Below are 20591 nucleotides of genomic sequence, written 5' to 3'. Positions count from 1 at the left end.
GATTGGATTTCTGGGGCAATCCACTCTCCCACTCTAGGATTTGATGAATGAGTGGCCAACCCATGCAATACTCAGGGCTGTCCTAGGGCACCAGTCACAGCTTGACAGCAAAATGGCCACCTGCTCCACCCTCCCTAGTCCTTATCTTGAGCAGTCCACTCACCATCACCTGGGCGCCCCTCAAGTCCAACACTGGAGTCATTCATTATCTACCCCCGAGCAAATCTGTCTTACCTGTCTTCTCCTGGAGGCAGTACTGTTGGCCCAGAAACCTGGGTGGTTTTGTCCCCTCCTTCCTCACTCTCACTCTCTCAATTAGTCAACAAGTCTTGATGATTTTTACCTCCTGAGTTGCTCCTGAATCCATCTCTCCTTTCCGCCCCCTTCCCACCACTGCCGCAGTCCATCTTTGCCTGGACTCCTGCAGAGGCCTCCTAACTGGTTTCCCTGCCTCTGCTCTGGTCCCCTCCATCCCCTCTCCACCCAGCCATCAGAGCGAGCCTTCAAACTCTAAACCAGCTTAAACCCCTTCAATGCCAGCCCGTGCCCTGAGGATGGACTCCAAATACCTTATTATCGCCCGCAAGGAACTGCCTTATCTGGCCCCAACCCTCTTCCCACCTCCACCTCCTACAGCTCATCAGCCCCCAAACTTTATGTCCCAGTCACTTCTTTCAGTTCTCCAAATGCACACGCTCTCCCTCTTGCCTCCAGCTTTCACATTCACTCTGCCTGGGACGCTCTTCTCCTCCCAGTCCCCCCAGATCTCAGTTTAGAACCTCTTCCTCTGGGATGCCTTTGCTGACCACACCTCCTGGGTGTAATAGCACCAAACCTATGTTTTACCTCTCACAGCCCTCCGCATTCTGCCTGGCTCTCTCTCGTCTCCACCCACCCACCTACCACCTCCACTTGACCCTGAGTTCCCTAAGGGCTAGACGGTATCTGCCTTGTTCACTCTTTCAACAGGTTTTGGTACACAGCAGGCAATTAGCAAATACTTATTGGATGAATGTCAAGCACTTAGAGGAGCACGTGCACGTAAATTTGGTATTATCAATATTTTTTGACACAACCTTTTCCTGGATCTCAACCCATCCCACCGGGGAGGTCCAAGCGTACAGGTGCGCCTGTTCCGGCTGCAGAAGAACACTCACACTTGGGACTCCATCTGACACCACGGCGTCTGCTCCGCCTACTGCGCGGGCGTTGCGCCGGCCGGGGATCCACCCGCGACGCCGAGGCCGACGCCACGGCCCATTTAAGGATGGAAGGGGGCGGGCCCGAGAAGGCTCCGCCTCCGCGCTGAGGTCAGCGCGCACCGCTGCGTGTGACGCTCTGGTTGCCGCAGAGACGCCCCGCCCCCGCGCGGCGCTGCGGAACCGGAGCTCCGGGCGGCGTCGGCAGCGGCGCGGGAGGCGGCGAGGCCGGGGCGGCAGGAGCCGGCGCGGCGACTGCAGCGCGAGCGGCGGGGACGGAGCAGACCACGACGAAGGCGCACAGGCAGCCGGGCCGGGCCGGGCCACGGGGAGAGCGGCCGCCGGGAAGCGGGCGGGAGGCCGGGCGGGCAGCGGGCAGCCGCCGAGCCGCGAAGCGACATGGTGCTGCTCAAGGAGTAGTGAGTGTCCGGCCGGCCGTGCGGAAGCGAGGAGGAAGGGAGAGTCGGGCATGACGACCGGGGAGGCTGATGGCCTGGCGGAGGGGATGCAGCGGCCAGACGGGGCCCGAGGGGATGGAGGGCGCTGGATGGGCTGCCGGGCGGCCCAGCAGGGGCTCAGGGGACGGTGAGGGCCGGACAGGGCCTGAGATGAGGCCAACGGGGATCGAGAGCGACGGGCAGCACCTGAGGTGGGGCCCAAGGGGCAGTGAGGGCCGAATAGGCCTGAGGACAGACCGAGGGGACAGTGAGAGCCGGACAGGGCCTGAGATGGGGTCAAGGGGACAGTGAGAGCTGAACAGGGCGTGAGGAGGGGCTGAGGGGATCGAGAGCACTGGAGGAGATGTGGGTGGTCCTACCGTGGGGACTGAGGGACGAAGGGACCAGCCAGAACTGCAGGAGTGGCTGAGAGGACCGGCGGGAGAGGGAGGAGTTGTCAGAGGGGCTGATTGAACAGTTAGACAAGGACAGGCAGGGCTTGAGAGCTGGCCAGTGGTGGGGAGGGGTTTGGGAGCTGAACACTAGTAAGGGGCCTCGGAATATCAGATAAGACAGCTTCAGGAATGGACTTGAGATGGTGGAGAGGAGTGCTGAGGGTAACCTGGAGTCTGAGGAGTGGCTGCCTTAGGCATCAGTAGAAGGGTTGTAATAAGTGGACACAGGAAGAGGACTAGGGAGTCAGGGTCAGCCTTGGGTGACAGGGGAAGAGTCTAAGGAAATAGCAGAGGGGACTGGTGGTGTGATGTGGTGCCCAAGTGGTAGTTGCAGAGGAGGAGGTATTTGGAAAAAAGCTTAGGATGATTGCTTGGGACTTGGGGACACTTGAGTGAGGAGTCCAGAAAATATTGGGCAGGGGCTGAAGTGATATGAGGGAGTTACGGTAATGGAGAGGGATAGGGTGTGACCAGGGTAGAGGACAGCTTGGAAAGAGAGTAGATTTGTGAATAAATATACGTATTATTGGAGTGGAGGTGGGGGGCAGGGGTAGTCTATCTCCAGAGACTCTCAGTCTTGGTGCAAAGAGATGAGGAAATGGCTTTGAGGAATTGAGGACTGTCCATAAAGCCGTTAACTGAGGAAAGGCAGTGAAGGATGAGGGAGTTCTTCAGTAGTGACTGGGGGGGTGGGAAACTGGTGACTTCTGTTAGGAGTTCCAAGGAGATGGGCTTGCTCCTGAAATCCAGGGGATTGGATGACAGGTATGGATGTTTGGATGGCTAAATCTTTCAAATGCGAGGTGATCCATCCGTGAAGCTCATGCTTCCAAGTGAACATCTCAGGAGTGAGTTTGTTTGTTTTTTTCCCAAAGAGGAGATTGAATGTGTGACTACAGAATTTACAATGAAACTCTGCATTCCTGGAGGGGAGGGAAAGTGGGCAGCATTGGGCCAAAAGCCCAGGGATTCCATAAGCAGGAGATGTCCAGGCACAGAGCAATTGTTGGAACTCACTTGGTGGCCAGGCAGATGTGCAGAGGGCTGGTTCCATTTTGTCAGCAAAGGCCCTTCGCCCTATCCCATCTGGCCTACTCCTTGGAGGTGTTTAGGACATTTAGGACGTAATGTGGAGCTTTGGATAACAAAGGGAGCGGTGACCCACGTGTCCTCCCAGCTTGACACCTCATCTGAAGAGCATTATTTTGAAGGCCCTCCCCCTCTGTTTCTTGACATCCAGTCTGATGTTGATCCAGCGAGAGCTCCGAGCTTTATGTGATGAGGAGGAAGAACCTTGGGGTGCCAACAGGAGGAGAGCGTGGTGCGCTTTGGATTTCGATCTTGACTGTCCGGACAGCAGGCTTCTCCTATTCTCCTGATCCTTTATCCTATTCCCAGATGAATCCTAAAATCCGTAGAAACCTAGTTTTATAAAGAAAGTCAGGCAGGGAAAGGAGGGGACCTTCAGAAGAGATCTGAGTGAGTTTTGAAGAGAAGTCCTCCCTTCCCGTTCTTTATTCTCCTTCCCTTGAAGCCTGCCAGGGAAAGGTCCAAGGTGCCGGGGATGAAGAGCCTGCTTGGCATCTGCGTTTCCTTCCTGCCCAACTTGTGCCCTGTGTGTGCTAGGTGCATGTGTACATCCCTGGGCAGGGGATCAGGCTGGGGGCATCCGAGAGCCGCTTGGCTGTGGCTGCCGCGCTGCAGCTCTGGGAAGGGTGTGAGTGAAGGTCACACTGAAGTGAGCACAGCCCTGGTCTCGGCCCAGCACTGCCTCTGTGGCCCTGTCCTTTGGAATTGCACTCTATTGCTGCTGAAGTGGTTTTACTCCCAAGGAGCCGAGGAGAAAAGTCCAGGTGTGCAGCTGTCCTGTCATCAGCCTCAGAGCATCCTGTCAGGAACTGGCTGATGCCGGTCTCTTTGGGAGAGACTTGGTGCCCACCCGGGCTCTGAAGGTTGTCCCTGTTGATTTTTCTGATACTTCCTCTAAACAGGATTCTCCTTGATTTGATTTCTGCGAATTCTTGGATGTGATTTTTACTGCTGTTCTTGAAGATAAAAGGCTTATTGTTTTCTAGGAAGTTTCTTCTGAGGGTGCGGAAATTGTGGCCTTCAAGTTGGAAGTATTTTTCTGCACCCTTGGCTTTCTCTAATGGGAGGAGAGCATTAGTGGCAGCATCCAATAACCTGCAAGATTTACGTTATTTGAGTCATTCTGGGGGAGGGGAGTTAGCAGGCAGTAAAGACTTGGAGCCCATTTTGTTTTACCTGCTGTTTTTCTGCTTGGTGTCTTGTCTTTAGTGTGATGTTTTCCTCAGACCCCTCTGTATGCTCCTTACTACCTGGGGGACCTTTGTGGAACTAGAAAATAGTGAGCAGACTATTTACCAGCCTGGAGCAAGGATCCCGATTGGCGGAACCACTGCATAGGAAGGAGAGCGTGACAGTTCATGCTTCACCAAGCACGCAAGAGCAGGAGGCGCCATTGGGTTCCAGCTAAGATCTGGGGACTGAGAATCTAAGCTTGGGAGCTGGCTTGACTTGTGTGAATACAACCAAGTGTTTTTGTCTTGGCTCTCTGACCTCACAGCTTTGAACTAGGAGTTGGCTGTTGCTCTGTGTTACAAACGCAAGCCACCCAGAAGAGTCCCACTAGCCCTCACACCTCTGTGGCGTTCTGACCAGTATGGGGACTTTGCTGGCCATGCCTTCTCCATCGTGTTACTGATGGTACCCCTAACAATTGGTGATCATTGAAGTGGAGGAGAAGGAAAAGAAAGTGATCAGTTGAAGTGGCTTTGGACAGCTTCTGGAGGTCAGGACACAGTCGGGTGTCCTCTCTTGGTGGCTTTGTGATAGTAGCTTGTATTGTAATATCCTGCTCCAGAGCAGAGATGGTTAGTGCATGCTCTTGGGGTAATTCAGCCTCCAAGGAGCTTGGCCCCTTCCTAGCCTTTCACCTTGAGGGCTTTTGTTGGGAGGTTGGGTCTACAGAGGTGTAAATCTCCAGGGTCTGATTCTTCGGGTCTGAATCTTCCTCTTGGCTTCAGAGTTTGCAGGGATTGCATCCTCCTGCGTAACCTCTCTGTTTTACTAGACTCGTTGGCAAGTTTTGCTGGGGAAGATAGAGGGGAGAGGGAGAAGAAGACAGCTCCAAATGCGAGTCAGAGGCCTGGGAAGTAGCTGGTGGGGGGACAGGTTTGCACTGAATCACAGGGTTCTAAATGAGATGCCAGAGGGGCACGGAGGGTCCCAACCTCGAAGCACTCAGAAGCCATTCTCTGCTGGGTTTTTGTCAGTGAGTATAGTGTTATGTGCAATAAAATGATTAGTACTATTCCAAGATGATGTTTTAAGAGCCTTGGGCAGGTTTCAGAGCCTAAAGTTGACACTGTTTTCCCTCTCTTGTAGTCGAGTCATCCTGCCTGTGTCTGTAGATGAGGTAAGTAAGTCCTTTTTCACCATTTTTATTCGTAGTTGTATATAATTGCTTGTGACCATCAGCTAAGTTGGACTCTTTGCATGGTTTTCGTGTTTGTTCTAACGTAGAGATAATCAGTACTCAATGTGAATTTTCCTGGTGTCACTTTCCGCTGAAGGAAGGTACTTTTTTTGTATATCGAGGCAACTGTGTGCAGCCTGCCTCCAGCTGTTGGCATTCTGGATGACTTTGAATAGAGATTAGACCAGCCCCTCTTACCTGCTGAGACTGTGCCTTTTTGGGGACATGCTATTGAAGGGATTGAGTGTGTGCATTTCTGAGACCTCTGTGACTCGACTGGGAAGTGTGCATGGCTCTCTCTAGTTGTGCAAGAAACCAGCAGGGCAGGAAGTCTCTGAGGCCCTCCCTAGCCACACTCTAGGTGACTGCTGCGAAGGCCAAGGCCCGGAACTCTCCTTTTATGAGGGCAGAGAATAACAAAGGGGCATGACTTGCCCTCTGTCCTTTTATGGTTCTTGGGCCTGACGTCCCTGTGAATGGGGATCTGGTAGGATTTGCCACAAGAAGGTTCATAGGCCTTACTGACTCGGAGATGATCTCTTGGACAGCAGAAAACTGTCACAGAGCCTCTCTTGTCCCATCCTTTCTCTGAGCTTCCTCCACTCTCCTCTCCTGGCACAGCCTTGCTCTTTGCTTCTTTCTGAATCCACAGGCCTCCCAGCTTCCAGTTAAGCTCAAGTTTGAGTGAAGTTTGTCAGCCAATATAGTGCCCTCAGTCACTCTTTCCTGCAGTGTCAGCATGAAGCTCCTCTGATAACTTCCACTCTGTTCCAAATATGAAATGGACCTTTGAAAAATGAAATCAGGCCAACAGAGCCCACAGCACACTTTAGATGAGACAAATATTCAAACTTCTTGGCCCCAAAAAGGGGTAGGCAGGCACTGGCTCCCTAGAGGATTGTCTCTAGTGGTGGGCTGCATGTCTGATAAGAGCTGTGGAGACCTGGGGAATGGGGCCAGAGGTAGGCCTCTAACATGATCTGGGAGTTCTGGGAAAGGAGGATGAAAGAAATGAGACTGGGGAAGCTGGGGAAAGGGAATGGCTGGATAGATGCCGTGATCCCCAGAGGCACCTGAGATGTATGTGGGGCCTGGGAACCACGTGTGTGGGCTGACAGCTGTTGGCTTGGAGGGACCCTCCTAATCCACCTCCTTTGGGGGCCTTGCTATCTTTATGAAAAATAGCAAGTGATGATTTTCCAAATCAGGAGGCTAAGCAGGAAGCCCCAACATGTCCCTTGCCCTGTAACTCAGCTGTCGGGGGTCTGATGACTTGCTCTCTGCTGTACAGGATGGTCCCAGCCATCAGGAAGCTGGCCATCAGGAAGCTGTCCCCCAGGAACCTGGGACTACTTCAGTGTGGTATTTAGGGGCGAAATGGTCTTTTTACAGGGAGTTTCTTGATTGAATGAAGGGTGGGAATGTCTCTGAGAAATGCAGCGGACTCACGAGGGCCACCACTATCCAGGAACACTTCTTGGATGCTCTGTAGTAAGGCTGATGGGGCCAAGAGCGGAGGGAAAGGGGAATTCACCTTGAGAGTATCCACAATTGGCAGGTTTTAGCTTGTGATGGTTTTTTTTTTTGCAGCATTGAGGAAGTTGTGGGGTACGATCAACAGAACCTAAAGTCTAAGCAGAAGCTTGGGAAGTAAGTGCTGGTTAGGATTCATCTGTCTGCCTGGTGATGGTCAATCTGTTCTTAGCTAGAAACCACTGATGAGAAAGCAGTGCATGGCCTGGGTAGGGTTGAAGCAGGAGCTGCTGTTTTGATGGCTTGAACCTTAATTCCAGAAGATCAGAAAATCTTGAATGGGAGGCTGAAGAAGAAACAAGTAATGATCAGCCTTCTCAGAGTCTTTGTTGATAATCCCATCCTGACTCAAGGTTCCCATGGGAACAGCCCAGCATCATGTTGGATTCACTTCCTAATTGGAGGCCATGATTTGGGCCCCTTGGAGTTTTCTGATTTGGGGGGAAAAGAGAAGAAAAAGAGAAGGCCATCTCTTTATAACCATCCAGATGACCTGAATCAGTATTTTGGGGTGGAATTAGCTTTGGCTGACCAGAGCCTTTGGCCTAACACTGTGTAGGGTTTCTAAGCATTCTGCAGCAGAGCAAGAAAGCCATGGCTGTTTGACATGGGTGTGTCCACCGGGGGTTCCAGGCTCAGGTCGGCTGCCCCCCGGCTGTGGGCAGGGCTGATTTACTTCTCATTCCCAGAGGTGCTTGCCACCATCCCCCTATGATACCTAGCCTCACAGGGCCAGGTGGATGGGACCAACAACTGTGCTGTTTTTCTTGATATGTTTCTTGTCGGTGTTTCAGGCCCACCCACCGCATCTTCCTGGGCTCCCACTCCCAGATTGCTGAAGTGATGGAGTCTCTGTTTTTCTTACCCGAATGTCTTAGTTCTTTGGAACAAAGGAACAAATCTCAAGTGCAGGGACCATTGTCCTAGACCTGGGGAGGCTGGAATCCCGGTCTCTTCTGGGCTCTTTATCTGATTTAATGGTCTCACCCCGACCCCTGCCTCCACCCCATCTGACTCTGGCTGCTTTTTGCCTTCCCAGGGTGAGGAAACACTATGCCAGAGGGAACCCTCTGACATGAAAAGCATCCCTCACGTGTAGCTTGTGGAGGCGAGTCTTACTTACCCCTTTGGATTAACAAAACTGCCTTCACTTGTCTCATTGGGATTAAAGGATCAGAATATCAAGAGAGATTAAAGGGGGAAGATGCCAGCCCAATAGGCTGATCCTCTTAGAGCCTGCCCTCTGATTCCTGCAGCTGAAGAGGAACCAAATGAAAGGGATTAGTCTCTGCCTGGGGCCCCTCCCCAAGCAGCACCACCAGCCGGCAACCCAGGCCCCTCCACCAGGCCCTGTCTCCAGCCAGCCTTTAGGATTGCTGAGTCAGTGGTTAGATGTCCTTATGACTCTTCTCTGAAACAGAATTACTGCTCCTTCTTAGGAACCTCCAGCTCAGCCAAACCCTGACCCACTTGATAGTGGTTTTCATGTCTGCCTGAGCCAGGAGTGAACTTGGAAAGGCACAGAGACAGCTTGGGGTTCCCTGGGGGCATTGAGGCAGCACTGGTGTTGCTCAGGATTAGCAAGGTCAAGGTGACTGGCTCTCACCCAGATGTTCCTCTTTATGGGATTAACTGAGTCTTGATCACTTGCTTGGGCCTTTCTTTGGTATTTTGTACTTTATTTTTGCTTTGGAAATTAGGGCTCTTTCAGCATTGTGGTGAACAGTGAATTGTCCCAGTCTGTTGCTTCGCCTTCCAGACTTTGCCCAAAAATTTCCTTGTGGTGCTTACGAAACTGCCTGGTAAAGCAGGCTTCCAAGTTTGAGATGAAGCAGTCTGGGAAGCTGCCTCTGCTCCTTGCTATTGCAGGCACTGGTTTAAGTAGCAGCTGCCCAGAGATGCTGCCTCTCTGTTTTAATCTTAAAGGGAGAAAAACTCTTGTCTGTCGCTCCTGGAAGTACTGGGAGGTGTAGAGGGTGAGGAAAACCTTTATCCCCTGCTCCCCCGACATGTAATCAAGTACCTTTTTTCTTCATACTCCCTAACTGTTGTGCCTGGTGGCACTGGCAGTGATAGGGAAAATGCATACTTTGGTATAGACGTAACTTCTTGCATTGACTGTTACTGTTTGCTCTCTTTTCACCTTATTTTTCCCTTCAGACAGTTTCTCTCGGAAGGAGGCAGAAGGGCCAGGCCTAGGCACTGCCAGGGTCATTGGCTCTAACACTGAGGTGTCCTCAGAGGGTCAGAGGATGCCAGTGATCTTGACTGGTGACTTAATAGGGTGGCATGCGACCCAAATAAAGGAAAACTAGGCTTTTACCATCTAGTAAGTGCAACATGGAGGGTGCACCCAGCCAGCACAGCCTGGGTGGTAGGAATCTGTGCTGTCTAATATGGGAAGCTTCAGCCCCGCCAGGAATCTGGAAAGCATCAGGGCTGGTTGCCTACAAGACTGTTCTCTGAGCTGTTGGCAGGGTGAGGAGGGGCCCAACACTGAAGAAAAAGCAAGTAGATGAGCCAGTTTTACAGCAGAGGTTGTGGGTTTTACAGACGACTGGGTAACTTTCTTTGACAAGAAGTTATGTCTTAGGATTTGTTTAAATGAATGAGATAAAGAGACTTCCAGCAACGAACCCAGATCTTATTTTGGGGTCTTAATACCAGAGGCAGGTCCAGGGAAAAAGCTACGTTGGACTTGATAATCTGTTTTCTGGATAGTGCTATGAGATTAAGTATTTTTCACCTGCCTCCTTAAGCCTTAGGGGAGGAAGTGAAAATGGGAAGAATGAAATGAAGCACACGTGATGGCCGTGGGGCAGCGTTCACGGTTGCTTTGGGTGGATTTAGGCAAGTTTCCGTGTGAAACTGCAGAATGAGCTCCCAGATGCGGGGATCCCAGAGTGATCTAATTGGACTTTGGCAACTGGACTTTGTACACCCATCGAGAAGATTCTGCATTGACAATAACTCCTGTCTCTCTGTTCCTTTAGTATCAAGTAGGGCAGCTGTATTCTGTGGCTGAGGCCAGCAAAAATGAAACGGGTGGTGGTGAAGGCGTGGAGGTCCTGGTGAACGAGCCCTACGAGAAGGATGGTGAGAGGGGCCAGTACACACACAAGATCTACCACTTGCAGAGGTATGTGGCTGCGCAGCACAGCCCAAAGGCAGCCTGGTATTGAAGTGGAGAGGATGGATAACGGGTAATGGTTGCTCAAGGTGCTTCACCTGTGAGAGGGGGTGTAGGTGGTACTGCTTTGCTCATTTAAAGGGATTTTTTTGTTTTTTGTTTTTAACAGAAGTAATACCCCACTAGGCTCTTAGTCCCCAGAGCTGACAGTTTTTAGTTTCTCATGGGCCTTTCCATTGTCTGTGAGTATAGAAGTAGATGTGTGTGTGCGTGTGTAAATGGGCGTTCATTTCCTGTATTGTTCTCTTACATAGATGAGATCATACTATACGTACCGGTCTTGACTTGGCTCTTTTGTTGCTTATCCTCTCATAGCTGTCTTTTCCCGTCAGCATCTTCTGCCTCGTTCTTGTGAAGTCCGCGCAGTGCTGTGTTGCACAGCTCTGCTGCGCGCGGTTTCACCAGTCCTCTCCTGATTGATATTTGCAGTCATTTCCAGTACAGTGCTCCAGTAAAGCTCCTTCTGCACAAATCTTTTGATGTGCTTATGCATGTAAACCTATAGTAAATATTCCTAAAAGTGGAATTGCGGGGTCAGGTAGTATTTTAAATTCTGATATTTGTGAAATCAGCTACCAGAGAAATTTTGGTGCCTCTCTTTGGATCAAAGATGTAAATATTTAAAAATGAAGCTTGAATTGATTTGTGTACCAAAGTCCCTGACAAACCACACAAATCTGCTGTAACCAAAGCAGTAATATTTTGGTAAACTATAAGCTGACCCAAAGTGGGTTGAAAGCCATGATAAACATACACTAGTTTGAATGGCAGATGAACCAAACTAGTTTTAGGAACTATCCAGTACTGGAAAAAATAAACCTGGTATATTTTTTCAATTGGGCTAAAATATACATAACACAAAATTCACCATTTTTACCATTCTTAAGTTTAGTGGCATTAAGTACATTCACATTGCCGTGCGACTCAAACCTGTGCCTTAATTTCTAGTCATTAAACTGAACTGAAACGAGTTTCGTTTTCGTTTGGTAAAATCACCCCTGATGTACTGTGGCTGCTGCCCTGGAGATGTGAAAGTGCTAGCCCTGAGGGGGCCGGGACTCTGCGCGCGAGGAGCCACAGGGAGAGCCGAGCCGTGAGCGGGGAGAATCTCACCACGATCCCGTTTCCTTGCCAGTGTGCTCTTTCCTCCATGCTTCCCCTTCATCCTCCTCCACCCCTACTCTGACTTGACCGCCTACCAGTCTTACTGAGCCCTCAAGAGCTGGTTAGAATAAGGCTCCAGATATGCCTTCCCCGTAGTGCGTTTGTACTTTGTAAAGAGGACTTTGAAAAGAGGTAGTGAGGTTGATAGAAGGAGCCATTTGGTTCCTCAAGGCTCAGTGGGTCCCACCAAAGTGGCAGAGAGGATGTCTGTGCATGTGGAGAGTGGGACCTTTCTTACCCTCTTCCTTACAAGAGAGGTGTAAACTTTGAGCTGCTACCAGTACTCTTTCCTTAACCCCAGAAAACCCAACTGCAAAAAAACCCAAACCAGCAGTGCTGGCTGCCAAGACCACCTCTCGCCAGGAGGACCGCCACCTCCCCGCCACCATCTGGTTGCCCCAGTCAGATCCTTGGGTTCACCACCACCTCTTCCTCGTCCCTCATATCGACTCAAGTTTTTTTGACTCTGTCTCCTTAGTATCTCCAGTGTTTCTGTTTCCCTTCACCATCTCTCGCCTGGATTACTGCAGCAGCTCCTAACTGGTCTCTCTACTTTCCAGTTCTCTGCACAACTTCAGGTGTTCTCTCTGGAAGACAGATCTCTTGCTCCCCAGCTTGAAAGCTGTAGATGGCTTTCCTTTGCCCCTAGGATCAAGTCTATACTCCCTGATGTAACCTACAAGATCTTTTGTGATCCAGCCTCTGTGTGTCCTCTTGTATTCCCTGCCTCACACCTTATACCAGCTGTTCTGACTTTTCTCTCTTTCTCCCAGCTTTTCCCACCCAACTCCCATCCTTTTGTTTAGCTCAGTCCTGCTCACTGTCTATACTGTGTTTTCCTTTCATGCTCGCTTTCCCTGAGGAACCTGCCGATGCACTGTGCCTCCTGCGCCATGTTCTCACAGTGCTCTGCGCCCCGGAGCCCTGTGCACACCCATCATGGCATTGCCTGGTTGGTTGCACTCCCCACCAGAACATGAGCTCCCGGAGGGCAGGAGCCACATCTGTATGATTTCTGTGTGTGTTCTGGTGCCTGGCACATAGAGGTCCCTCCCTGAATGAATGTGGCAGTGAGTGAGTGAACCTCCGAGGGTTGCTCCAAGTGCTCCAAGTTAGCCTCTGCTGGTTAGCTCTTTTTTCTTAGGCCTCAGGCACTAAAGCTGATGAGATTATTGGAGCCTGCTAAAGACTGCACAGATTACCAGTTAAAAACGAGGGAAGAGGAATATATGCACCTTTTCTAAAAGACAAAATGGGAAAAAGGTGACGGGTCAATTATATTGTGACTAGACTTATTGTGGTGATCACTTTGTAGTGTATACAAATATCAAATTATTATGTTGTACACCTGAAACTAATATAATGTTATAGACCAGTTTTACCTCAATAAAAAAAAAGGCTCATACTGTACATGCTGTTCTGTAACCTGAGATAAGAAGAAATGAATAGAAGAAAATATTTCACCCTGGGAGGCTGGTGGCCCTGAGGTCCTCCTGGCCTCCCAGGACTGACGATAACAGATCAGATCATCTTGGATCCCATATTCCAAGTTAGTCAACCAGTCCTCTGGCCCATAAACCTAGCCTGATACATTCTTGGAGATAGCTCATCCTTGCAGTGTGTAGTAAAATTCCCCAGGCCCGGTGAGCTCTGGAAAAATGCATAATGATAATGTAATAACTGACCAGCTGTGGCAGGTAGCCTGGGGTCTCGCCTGCTGTCCTGTTCCTGGTAGGCAGTGGAGGAAGTTGCAAGTGGATGATAGTAGCCAGACGAGCTGAGGTGTCAGGCTCTGACAGGTGGCTTCTCACACACAAGAGTAACTTGCTCATCTCACGGAAACTTGCTTGTCAACTCCCCATTGAAGAAGCTGGAGCTGAAGAATGTGATGTAAACACTTATTGTCTTCTAACTCTCTCCTCCATTTCTCTTCATAACCCCTTTTTCTCACTATAGCAAAGTGCCCACGTTTGTTCGAATGCTGGCCCCAGAGGGAGCCCTGAATATACATGAAAAGGCATGGAATGCCTACCCTTATTGCAGAACTGGTGAGTGCAGACCTGGCTAGAAGCTGGAGTTTAGGCCCCAAGGTGGACGAAGGGTGTGGTCAAGTAGACCCAGAGATGGGGAGGAATTGGGGTGTTGGGTCCCACCTTCATTTTCCAGATTAAGCCAGTGAAAGGATGAGCTTAAGGACTCCCTCAGGCTGGTGGTGAGTGTCAATACTGTCAGTATAATTTGGCAGCCAGCTGGGTGGGAACCACCAAGTACTCATGGTCCGAGATGCATAGAACCAACCCCTCTTATTTGGGGATGGTATGATAATTTTGATTGTTTTTACTGATTACAAAAGTAACGTTCTCTGTTTAAATTTTAGAAAATACATACAAACAAAATAATTCACCCGTGATTCTCCCATCCCTGGATAGTCAGTGTTAACATTTTAGTGTCATTTTTTTTTTCTGCTTTTTTTCTCCCCAAATCCCCCCAGTACATAGTTGCATATCCTAGTTATGGGTCCTTCTAGTTGTGACACGTGGGACGACGCCTCAGCATGGCCTGAGTGCTGCCATGTCCGCGCCCAGGATTCGAACTGGTGAAACCCTGGGTCGCTGAAGCGGAGTGCACAAAGTTAACCACTTGGCCACGGGGCCGGCCCCTAGTGTCCTTTTTTCTAGTGTTTTCCTTTTTTTTTTTTAGAGAGATTTTATTTTTCCTTTTCCTCCCCAAAGCCCTCCAGTACATAGTTGTATATTTTAGTTGTGGGTCCTTCTAGTTCTGGCATGTGCGACGCCGCCTCAGCATGGCATGCCAATTGGTGCCATGTCCGCAGCTGGAATCCAAACTGGCAAACCCTGGGCCGCCGAAGTGGAACGTGTGCACTTAACCGCTGTGCCACCAGGCCGGCCCCCCTAGTAATTATTAAATTGCTCATTTTTACTCAGTAAATGGAGAACCTTTTCTCTGTCACTATGTAGTCTAGTATTTTTAAAAATTTGTAATGGCTGCATAGTATTCCATTGTATGAATGTACTGTGATCTTTTTAAACTACTCCGTTATTGTTAGGTACCGAAATTTCTAGTTTAATTATATATATAATAAATATAATGTGATATATTTGTGTTTGGCTTGAAAAGCAACATTGAGGCCCGGGGACTCTTGAGGCAGTCATAGGAAAGGACCTGTCGGGTGGCCTTCCTACCCTGGGGAAAGGTCAGGTCTAGACACCAAGAAAACATAGCAAAGGAAACACTGGTGTTGTTGGGGAAAAGCGGAATAAGCTCAATTTCTGATGACAAAGGATTTAGAAACAGCTTTCCCCCAAATGTGTTACATAACACAGGGAGTGTGCATGCCAGATTTTGGTGGGAGAGGGACAAAGAGGAAGGAGGCCACTGCTGAGAGCCCTGAATCAGTAGCTTATGCTAAACCGGCACATTCTGTAGTTGAAGGTGGGAGTGGGGGTGGAATTATTCACTTAATCTTGGTCAGTCTCCTGTCTGGAGTTTCTGGAAAGGAAAGATTTGAACCACCACAGAGAACTGTCTATTCTAGACATTCTGGGATTCCCTTTGAGTAGTTCAGACTCTTAGCTTTCTACGATTCCTAGGTCTCAAGGGCCATCTAGGAGTGGACCTCTTCGAGGGCACAAGCTGGTACTGATCCGTATCCTAAGGGGGATAGAGTCCGTAGAGTTCCCCTAGAACTTGTCTATGAGGTGTGTGGCCTTTCCCCCAGCCAACCAGTAGTTGTTTGCACAGACAGTCTGCCTGTTGGGTCCTCCTGCCAGCCTCTGCTTACGTGTACTGCTTCCCTTGCCTTATTTGTTGAAACCCGGCACTCCCTAGATTGTATCTGATGAGTATGTTCCACCCCATGTGGTCCTTATCCTGTGGACTTTGGGAGTGACTAAGTCTAGAGCACAGGAGTCATTGCTCTCTCCGATCCTCAGTGGCCCTATACAGGTTCAAGAACCTTGTATCAGGAGATGAACAATCATTGGTGGGACCTGGGATATATAACACTTAAGAGTTTTATTGCCATGCCTGAAAATGCAGACATCACTACTCCATAAGCATCAGACAGGAAGCTGTTAAATTCTTGGAAAAGAGACATGCTCACACTTTGTTAAAAGACAGTGTGTGCTGTGGCTGGGTGTGTCTGGTCTAGGGCCAAAGGTGAATTTTCTTGATGTCTAAGAGAGTTGTACTCAGCATGTGTCGTAAGAACCGGAGCCAACTTGGCATAAAGGAGGCAAATGGATAGCATGGACTCCTCCATGTCTGGGGCAGGGTTCTGGATACACAGCTTGTGCCAACTGAGAGATGCCACTGTCCTCTGTGTGATTCTGAGGAGGGTGTACTGCAGCTGACGTGGGCACTTCTCTAGATGCCAAATGTTTGTTCACATATTGTCCTGATCCTTGGCCAAAAAGAAAAAAAAAACATAAAAGTAATTTCTAAATACTCCTTGAAGAAGAGAAACAGGGAGTCTATACAGAAACTGAAATATAATAATAATGCACACCTGAAATTTACACGATGGTATAAGCCAATATGACCACAATAAAACAGTTTTTTTAAAAAAAGGAAGAGAGGCAGAGAGCCGGGTAGGGGGGGTGCTGTCTCATAGGCAGAATCCACCATCGTGCTGAATGAATATGTCAATTCTTGGATCTGTTCAGTTAGTTACTTGCTCTTTTAAAACAAGAGATGTAAACAAGGAAGGCTCCTTTCCAACCCTTTGGGAGTTGATGAGAGAAAGATTGTTGGTTTAAACCTCTAAGCCTGGGCTAAGTTGATCGAAGTTTGAGATGAGATGGATACCGGAGCATGGTGTAAAATTCTGCATGCCTTTTGGAAGGCTCTAACCCTATTCTGAGTGGAATGAAGATGGATTTGGAATACTCTACCCATAATCAGCTCTCTCTGTCCTCTTACTTTATTTCTCTCTGTCTCTTTTCCCATGAAGCTGATGGGTTGGGACATGAGGAGGGAGTAAGATGGGGGCTGGCCTGTGAATGAAAGTAGGAAGAGGAAAATAAATGTTTCTCTTTCTGCCTCTCCCTCTAACCTCAACCCGAGGCTGAATATAGTCTTGCTAAGCCATGGTTTTAAAGTACCTTATTCATCTTATTTGGAGAGCTCTAATTTCCAACTGCAAAGGGTTTCCTGGGACTTTTCCAGTGTGCTCAGGATTGCAGTTAGAAGAAAAGGGAGTGCTGTGAATGCACAGTGTTTGCGGGGGCCAGGGAGGCCTACAGGTTGGTCACCCTAGTTGGCATTAAAGGCCAGGGAGGGTCGTCACCTTCATAACCTAATTTGTCAGAACTGAGTGGATCTGTTTCTCAGGCTCTCAGAAAGACTAGTGTATAAACACCCCATATGCCAATATATTAAGTTATACTAAAATACAAAATTACTAATGAAAGCAGATATTCGTTTTTGCTGATTAGGGCACTCGTTCCTTGTGGACTCTTCTACATGGGAAACCAAAGTATAATCAGAACGCCAACGTGTAGTGAAAAATGTCCACTTGCTTAAGTGATCAAACTCTTATGTCTGTTGATTAGCACATTCTGTTCCTACAGAGGCCAAACGGGAAGCAGGTTGCTTAGAGAAGAGGCATTTAAAATCGGTGGTTAGCTGGAGAACCTTAGTGGCTGGCGTCATCAAACCAGGCAGGCCTGACACTGCTGTCTCCGCTCTGGGGAGGGGGCTGCCACATATGCAGCCCAGGACTCCTGCTCTCGGGAATTTCAGTTTTAGAGTTATGAAGTTTGACTGTTAGTCCCATGTACTGTCCAAACATGGTGGTGTGGCATCCACCAGAAATTAGGTAACTCCTAAATTCAGAGGGTACGGTATGAGCTGGGCTGATGTCGGGAGAAGAGCTAGTCCGTCCTCCAGTAACATTAGAGCTGCAGTCATTTTCTCTGATAAATAATTGAACTGTGCTTTCCGAGGGGGTCTCATTACAATGAGCAGGAGTGTAGAAGGTGAGAGGTTTGGTTACAGTGAGAGGAAGGATGCAGAAGGCAGGTAGACAGCGCCTGGCCTAAAGTGCCCTGCTCTGTGCCCCAGGAAGTAGGGGGGCACCAGCAGATGCTCTGATGGCAGGGTGGTGTGTCTCAGTGCATCAGCTCGTCAGAGCCATTCCCCGTCCTTGCCCAGCTGGAAAGAATCCCGAGGAGCTGATAGTGGCATCACTTTAATTAAATTCCAGATTTGGTGTTTTGGAACTTTTGTATGAGTGAAACTTGAGGGTTGGTGCATTTGGGGTACCAGGTGCACTCACTGGGGCTTGGAGAGTGCCTGTGGGATAATCCCCAGGGAGTGGAGACCACCATCGTCTCTGGGGGTGATGGGCAGATATTTATTCATCCTTGTTAACCTTTTTCTCTCTTCTTTCCATGTCCTTGCCTTGGAGCAGTTATTACAGTAAGTATTCCCAGGGCGGCTGGAGTTGTAGATGATTTATAAGAAAAGAAGAAATGAAAATATACCTGCGTGGAGGTTCCTGGGTAGTTCTGTCTCTTGGGTGACTTTTAGAGCTTTTGAAGCTTAATCCTTTCAGTCCTGATGAGGAACCTGTTCATTGGCAAAGTGACAGTCAGGACTGTGGCATCCTGGGTCTCCCATGTGCAGAGTGACTCGAGGCTGTCCCCTATCTCCCCAGGCCATGCTTTCTCCGGGTTGTACAGAAACTTCGGTTCAGCTGGCCTGGTTGTGGCTTTCCTATTTGGGCATCTGTTGACCCCAGTAAGCACTGACCCTTGGTGAAATTGTGAAGTCGGAAAAGTTTCTTTTGCGTGACCATCCCCTCTGTCATTGCCCTTTTTGTCCACCCTTCAGCATTCTCATCCAGGTGCCTTGCCCTACCGGTAAATGTAGGCGGTTTCTGGGAACCTAATTCCTGCTGGGGGCTTAGTGGGTTAATGTGTTCCTCCTTGGAGTAGTTCCAATTTTTAAAAAGTACTGAGGGAGGAAGACAGTAATTAACGGGAAAGGTTAAATTGCTGAGAAGAGAACTTCAGGCCTCAGCAGAAGGCTGGCTGCGGGGAATGGGGCAGTGGTGAACATTTTTGGTTGGTTAGAAAGTCTTCCTGTGTCCTTCCCACAGTATTAATTAACCAGTAGCACCCTATGCATAAGCTAGTATGGCAGAGTGGTCAAATACCTGGATTTTTGAAGTCAGACAAACCTTTTTTTGAGGCCTACCTTTGTCATCATCTCTGTGGCCTTGGACAAGTCACTTCACCCTTTTGAACTTCACTTTCCTTATCTGTAAAATGAGAGTGATATTACTACAGACCTCACAGGCAGGGTGAAGATTGAGTGAGATAATGCATAGCTGGCATACTGTGGGCTCCCAGTAAAGCTGGCTGTTATTATAAGGCAGAGGCTGGTGTCTCAACGGCCCGTGATCCAGTAACGGGAGATGGTTACTCTCCAACTTTGAGCCTGGTGACTCTATGGTATTTTTTCCCTCTTCCAGAATGAGTACATGAAAGAAGACTTTCTGATTAAAATTGAAACCTGGCACAAACCAGATCTTGGCACTCAGGAGAATGTAAGTAGCCCCAAGGACTTCCACGACCCATGGTGGGATATTGTGGCTCTGCCCTGTTCTCCATCCTTGCTGTGGGGTCTTCTCTGTGGTTCCCTTTTCCCAGGCCAGGAAGACAACAGCCTGTGGCTAAACTTGTCCTACCAGCATGGGATTGCTCTGTCTCTAATTTGCAAAATATGATCTCCAAGACTCCTTATAGGCCTTCTTGTAGTGCTGGGGTTAATTCAAAATGCAACTCCTGGCACAGAAGTGCTGTATTTTTAAAACATCAAATTACGGCCTCTTTAGAGCACAATTTGCCAATAACTCCTCAAATTTAAAATATGCCTATCCTTTACCCCAGCTATTCTACACCTAGGAATTTATACTACAGTTATGTTTTCACATGTGTGAAATAACTTATATAGAAGGAAATTCATTGCAGCATTTTTTGTGTAGCCAAAGATTAAAAACAACATAACAGCTCATCAGTTGGACATCATTAAATCGTGGTGCAGCCATATAGTGGTATATTATGCAGCCATTAAAAAAACCCAGTAGGGAACAATCTTCAAGATATATTGTTCAGTGGAAAAAGCACGATGCAAAACCATGTGTATATGTGCTACCGTTTGTATTAAAAGAAAAATCTCTGCATATGGTTGTTTGTATGTGAATAGAAGCTGGTAGCATGGTGTTACTGGGGAGGGGACTGGGAGACAAGCAAGAGAAAGACTTACTCTTTATCATATCCTTTTGTAGATTTTGAATTTGGTATCATGTAGAGGTCCAACCTGTTTGAATTAATTAATTTTTAAAAGCATCAAGATAAGCAATATGTGCCAAGCAGGCAACTTCTGTGTGGGCATTTATACTCTTTACAAAGGAGGAGCATATGGAAATAACGTAGGTGCTTAGGTAGCCCTGAGAGTGTTTTGGCCTGATGCAGTAGTGCTTAGCCTGAAAAATCAGAGCCTTCGTTCTCAAATGTATGTCCACTTAAAATCCAACCTCCCATTCCTTTGGATAATTTTGCATGTAGTTCTTTACCAGTAGGAATCTCACATCAGTGACTATGGGGATAGCTGTCCCTAGGTATCCATTCTGGGTAAAGGATGCTTTATAACTGACAAAAACTACACAGTGGTCCTCCTTGTTCTTGCAGGTGCATAAACTGGAGCCTGAGGCATGGAAACATGTGGAAGCCATATATATAGACATTGCAGATCGAAGCCAAGTTCTTAGCAAGGTAGGAGCTGTTTAGAGATATGGGTGGCCTTTGAGATGCAGGAATGACTTCTAAGTGTCAGAGAAACCAAGGAACCATACCCAGCTTCTCTCAAAGGGAAGTTTTCTCTTGGGTGTTGTTTGTTTTATTTGTTTATTTATTATTTAATTCTTTTAAAGATTGGCACCAGAGCTAGCATCTGTTCTCAATCTTCTTTTTTTTCTTCTTATTCTTCTCCCTAAAGCCCCCCAGTACATAGTTGTCTATTCTAGTTGGAGGTCCTTCTGGCTCTGCTATGTGGGACGCCGTCTCTGCATGGCTTGATGCTGAGCGG

At 48.6% G+C, this 20591-nt stretch overlaps 1 protein-coding gene across 1 annotated transcript in view; it reads left to right on the top strand.

Annotated features, from left to right (window-relative positions):
* The first annotated feature begins 1457 nt into the window (after positions 1 to 1457).
* The window catches only part of PITPNA (phosphatidylinositol transfer protein alpha), a 36473-nt gene continuing 17339 nt past the window's right edge, over positions 1458 to 20591 (top strand). Inside the window, exons 1-7 of the mRNA XM_070562906.1 lie at positions 1458 to 1618; positions 5500 to 5530; positions 10117 to 10262; positions 13434 to 13525; positions 17911 to 17918; positions 18976 to 19050; positions 20195 to 20278. Of these exons, the coding sequence (XP_070419007.1) occupies positions 1599 to 1618; positions 5500 to 5530; positions 10117 to 10262; positions 13434 to 13525; positions 17911 to 17918; positions 18976 to 19050; positions 20195 to 20278 (456 nt within the window). The 5' untranslated portion in view covers positions 1458 to 1598. The remainder of the gene's footprint in view (positions 1619 to 5499; positions 5531 to 10116; positions 10263 to 13433; positions 13526 to 17910; positions 17919 to 18975; positions 19051 to 20194; positions 20279 to 20591) is intronic.

Source organism: Equus przewalskii, chromosome 10 (genome assembly GCF_037783145.1).
Source record: "Equus przewalskii isolate Varuska chromosome 10, EquPr2, whole genome shotgun sequence".
In the NCBI taxonomy this organism is placed as follows: Eukaryota; Metazoa; Chordata; class Mammalia; order Perissodactyla; family Equidae; genus Equus; species Equus przewalskii.
Note: the sequence above shows the minus strand (reverse complement) of the source record. Positions and strands in the feature narration are given on the sequence as shown.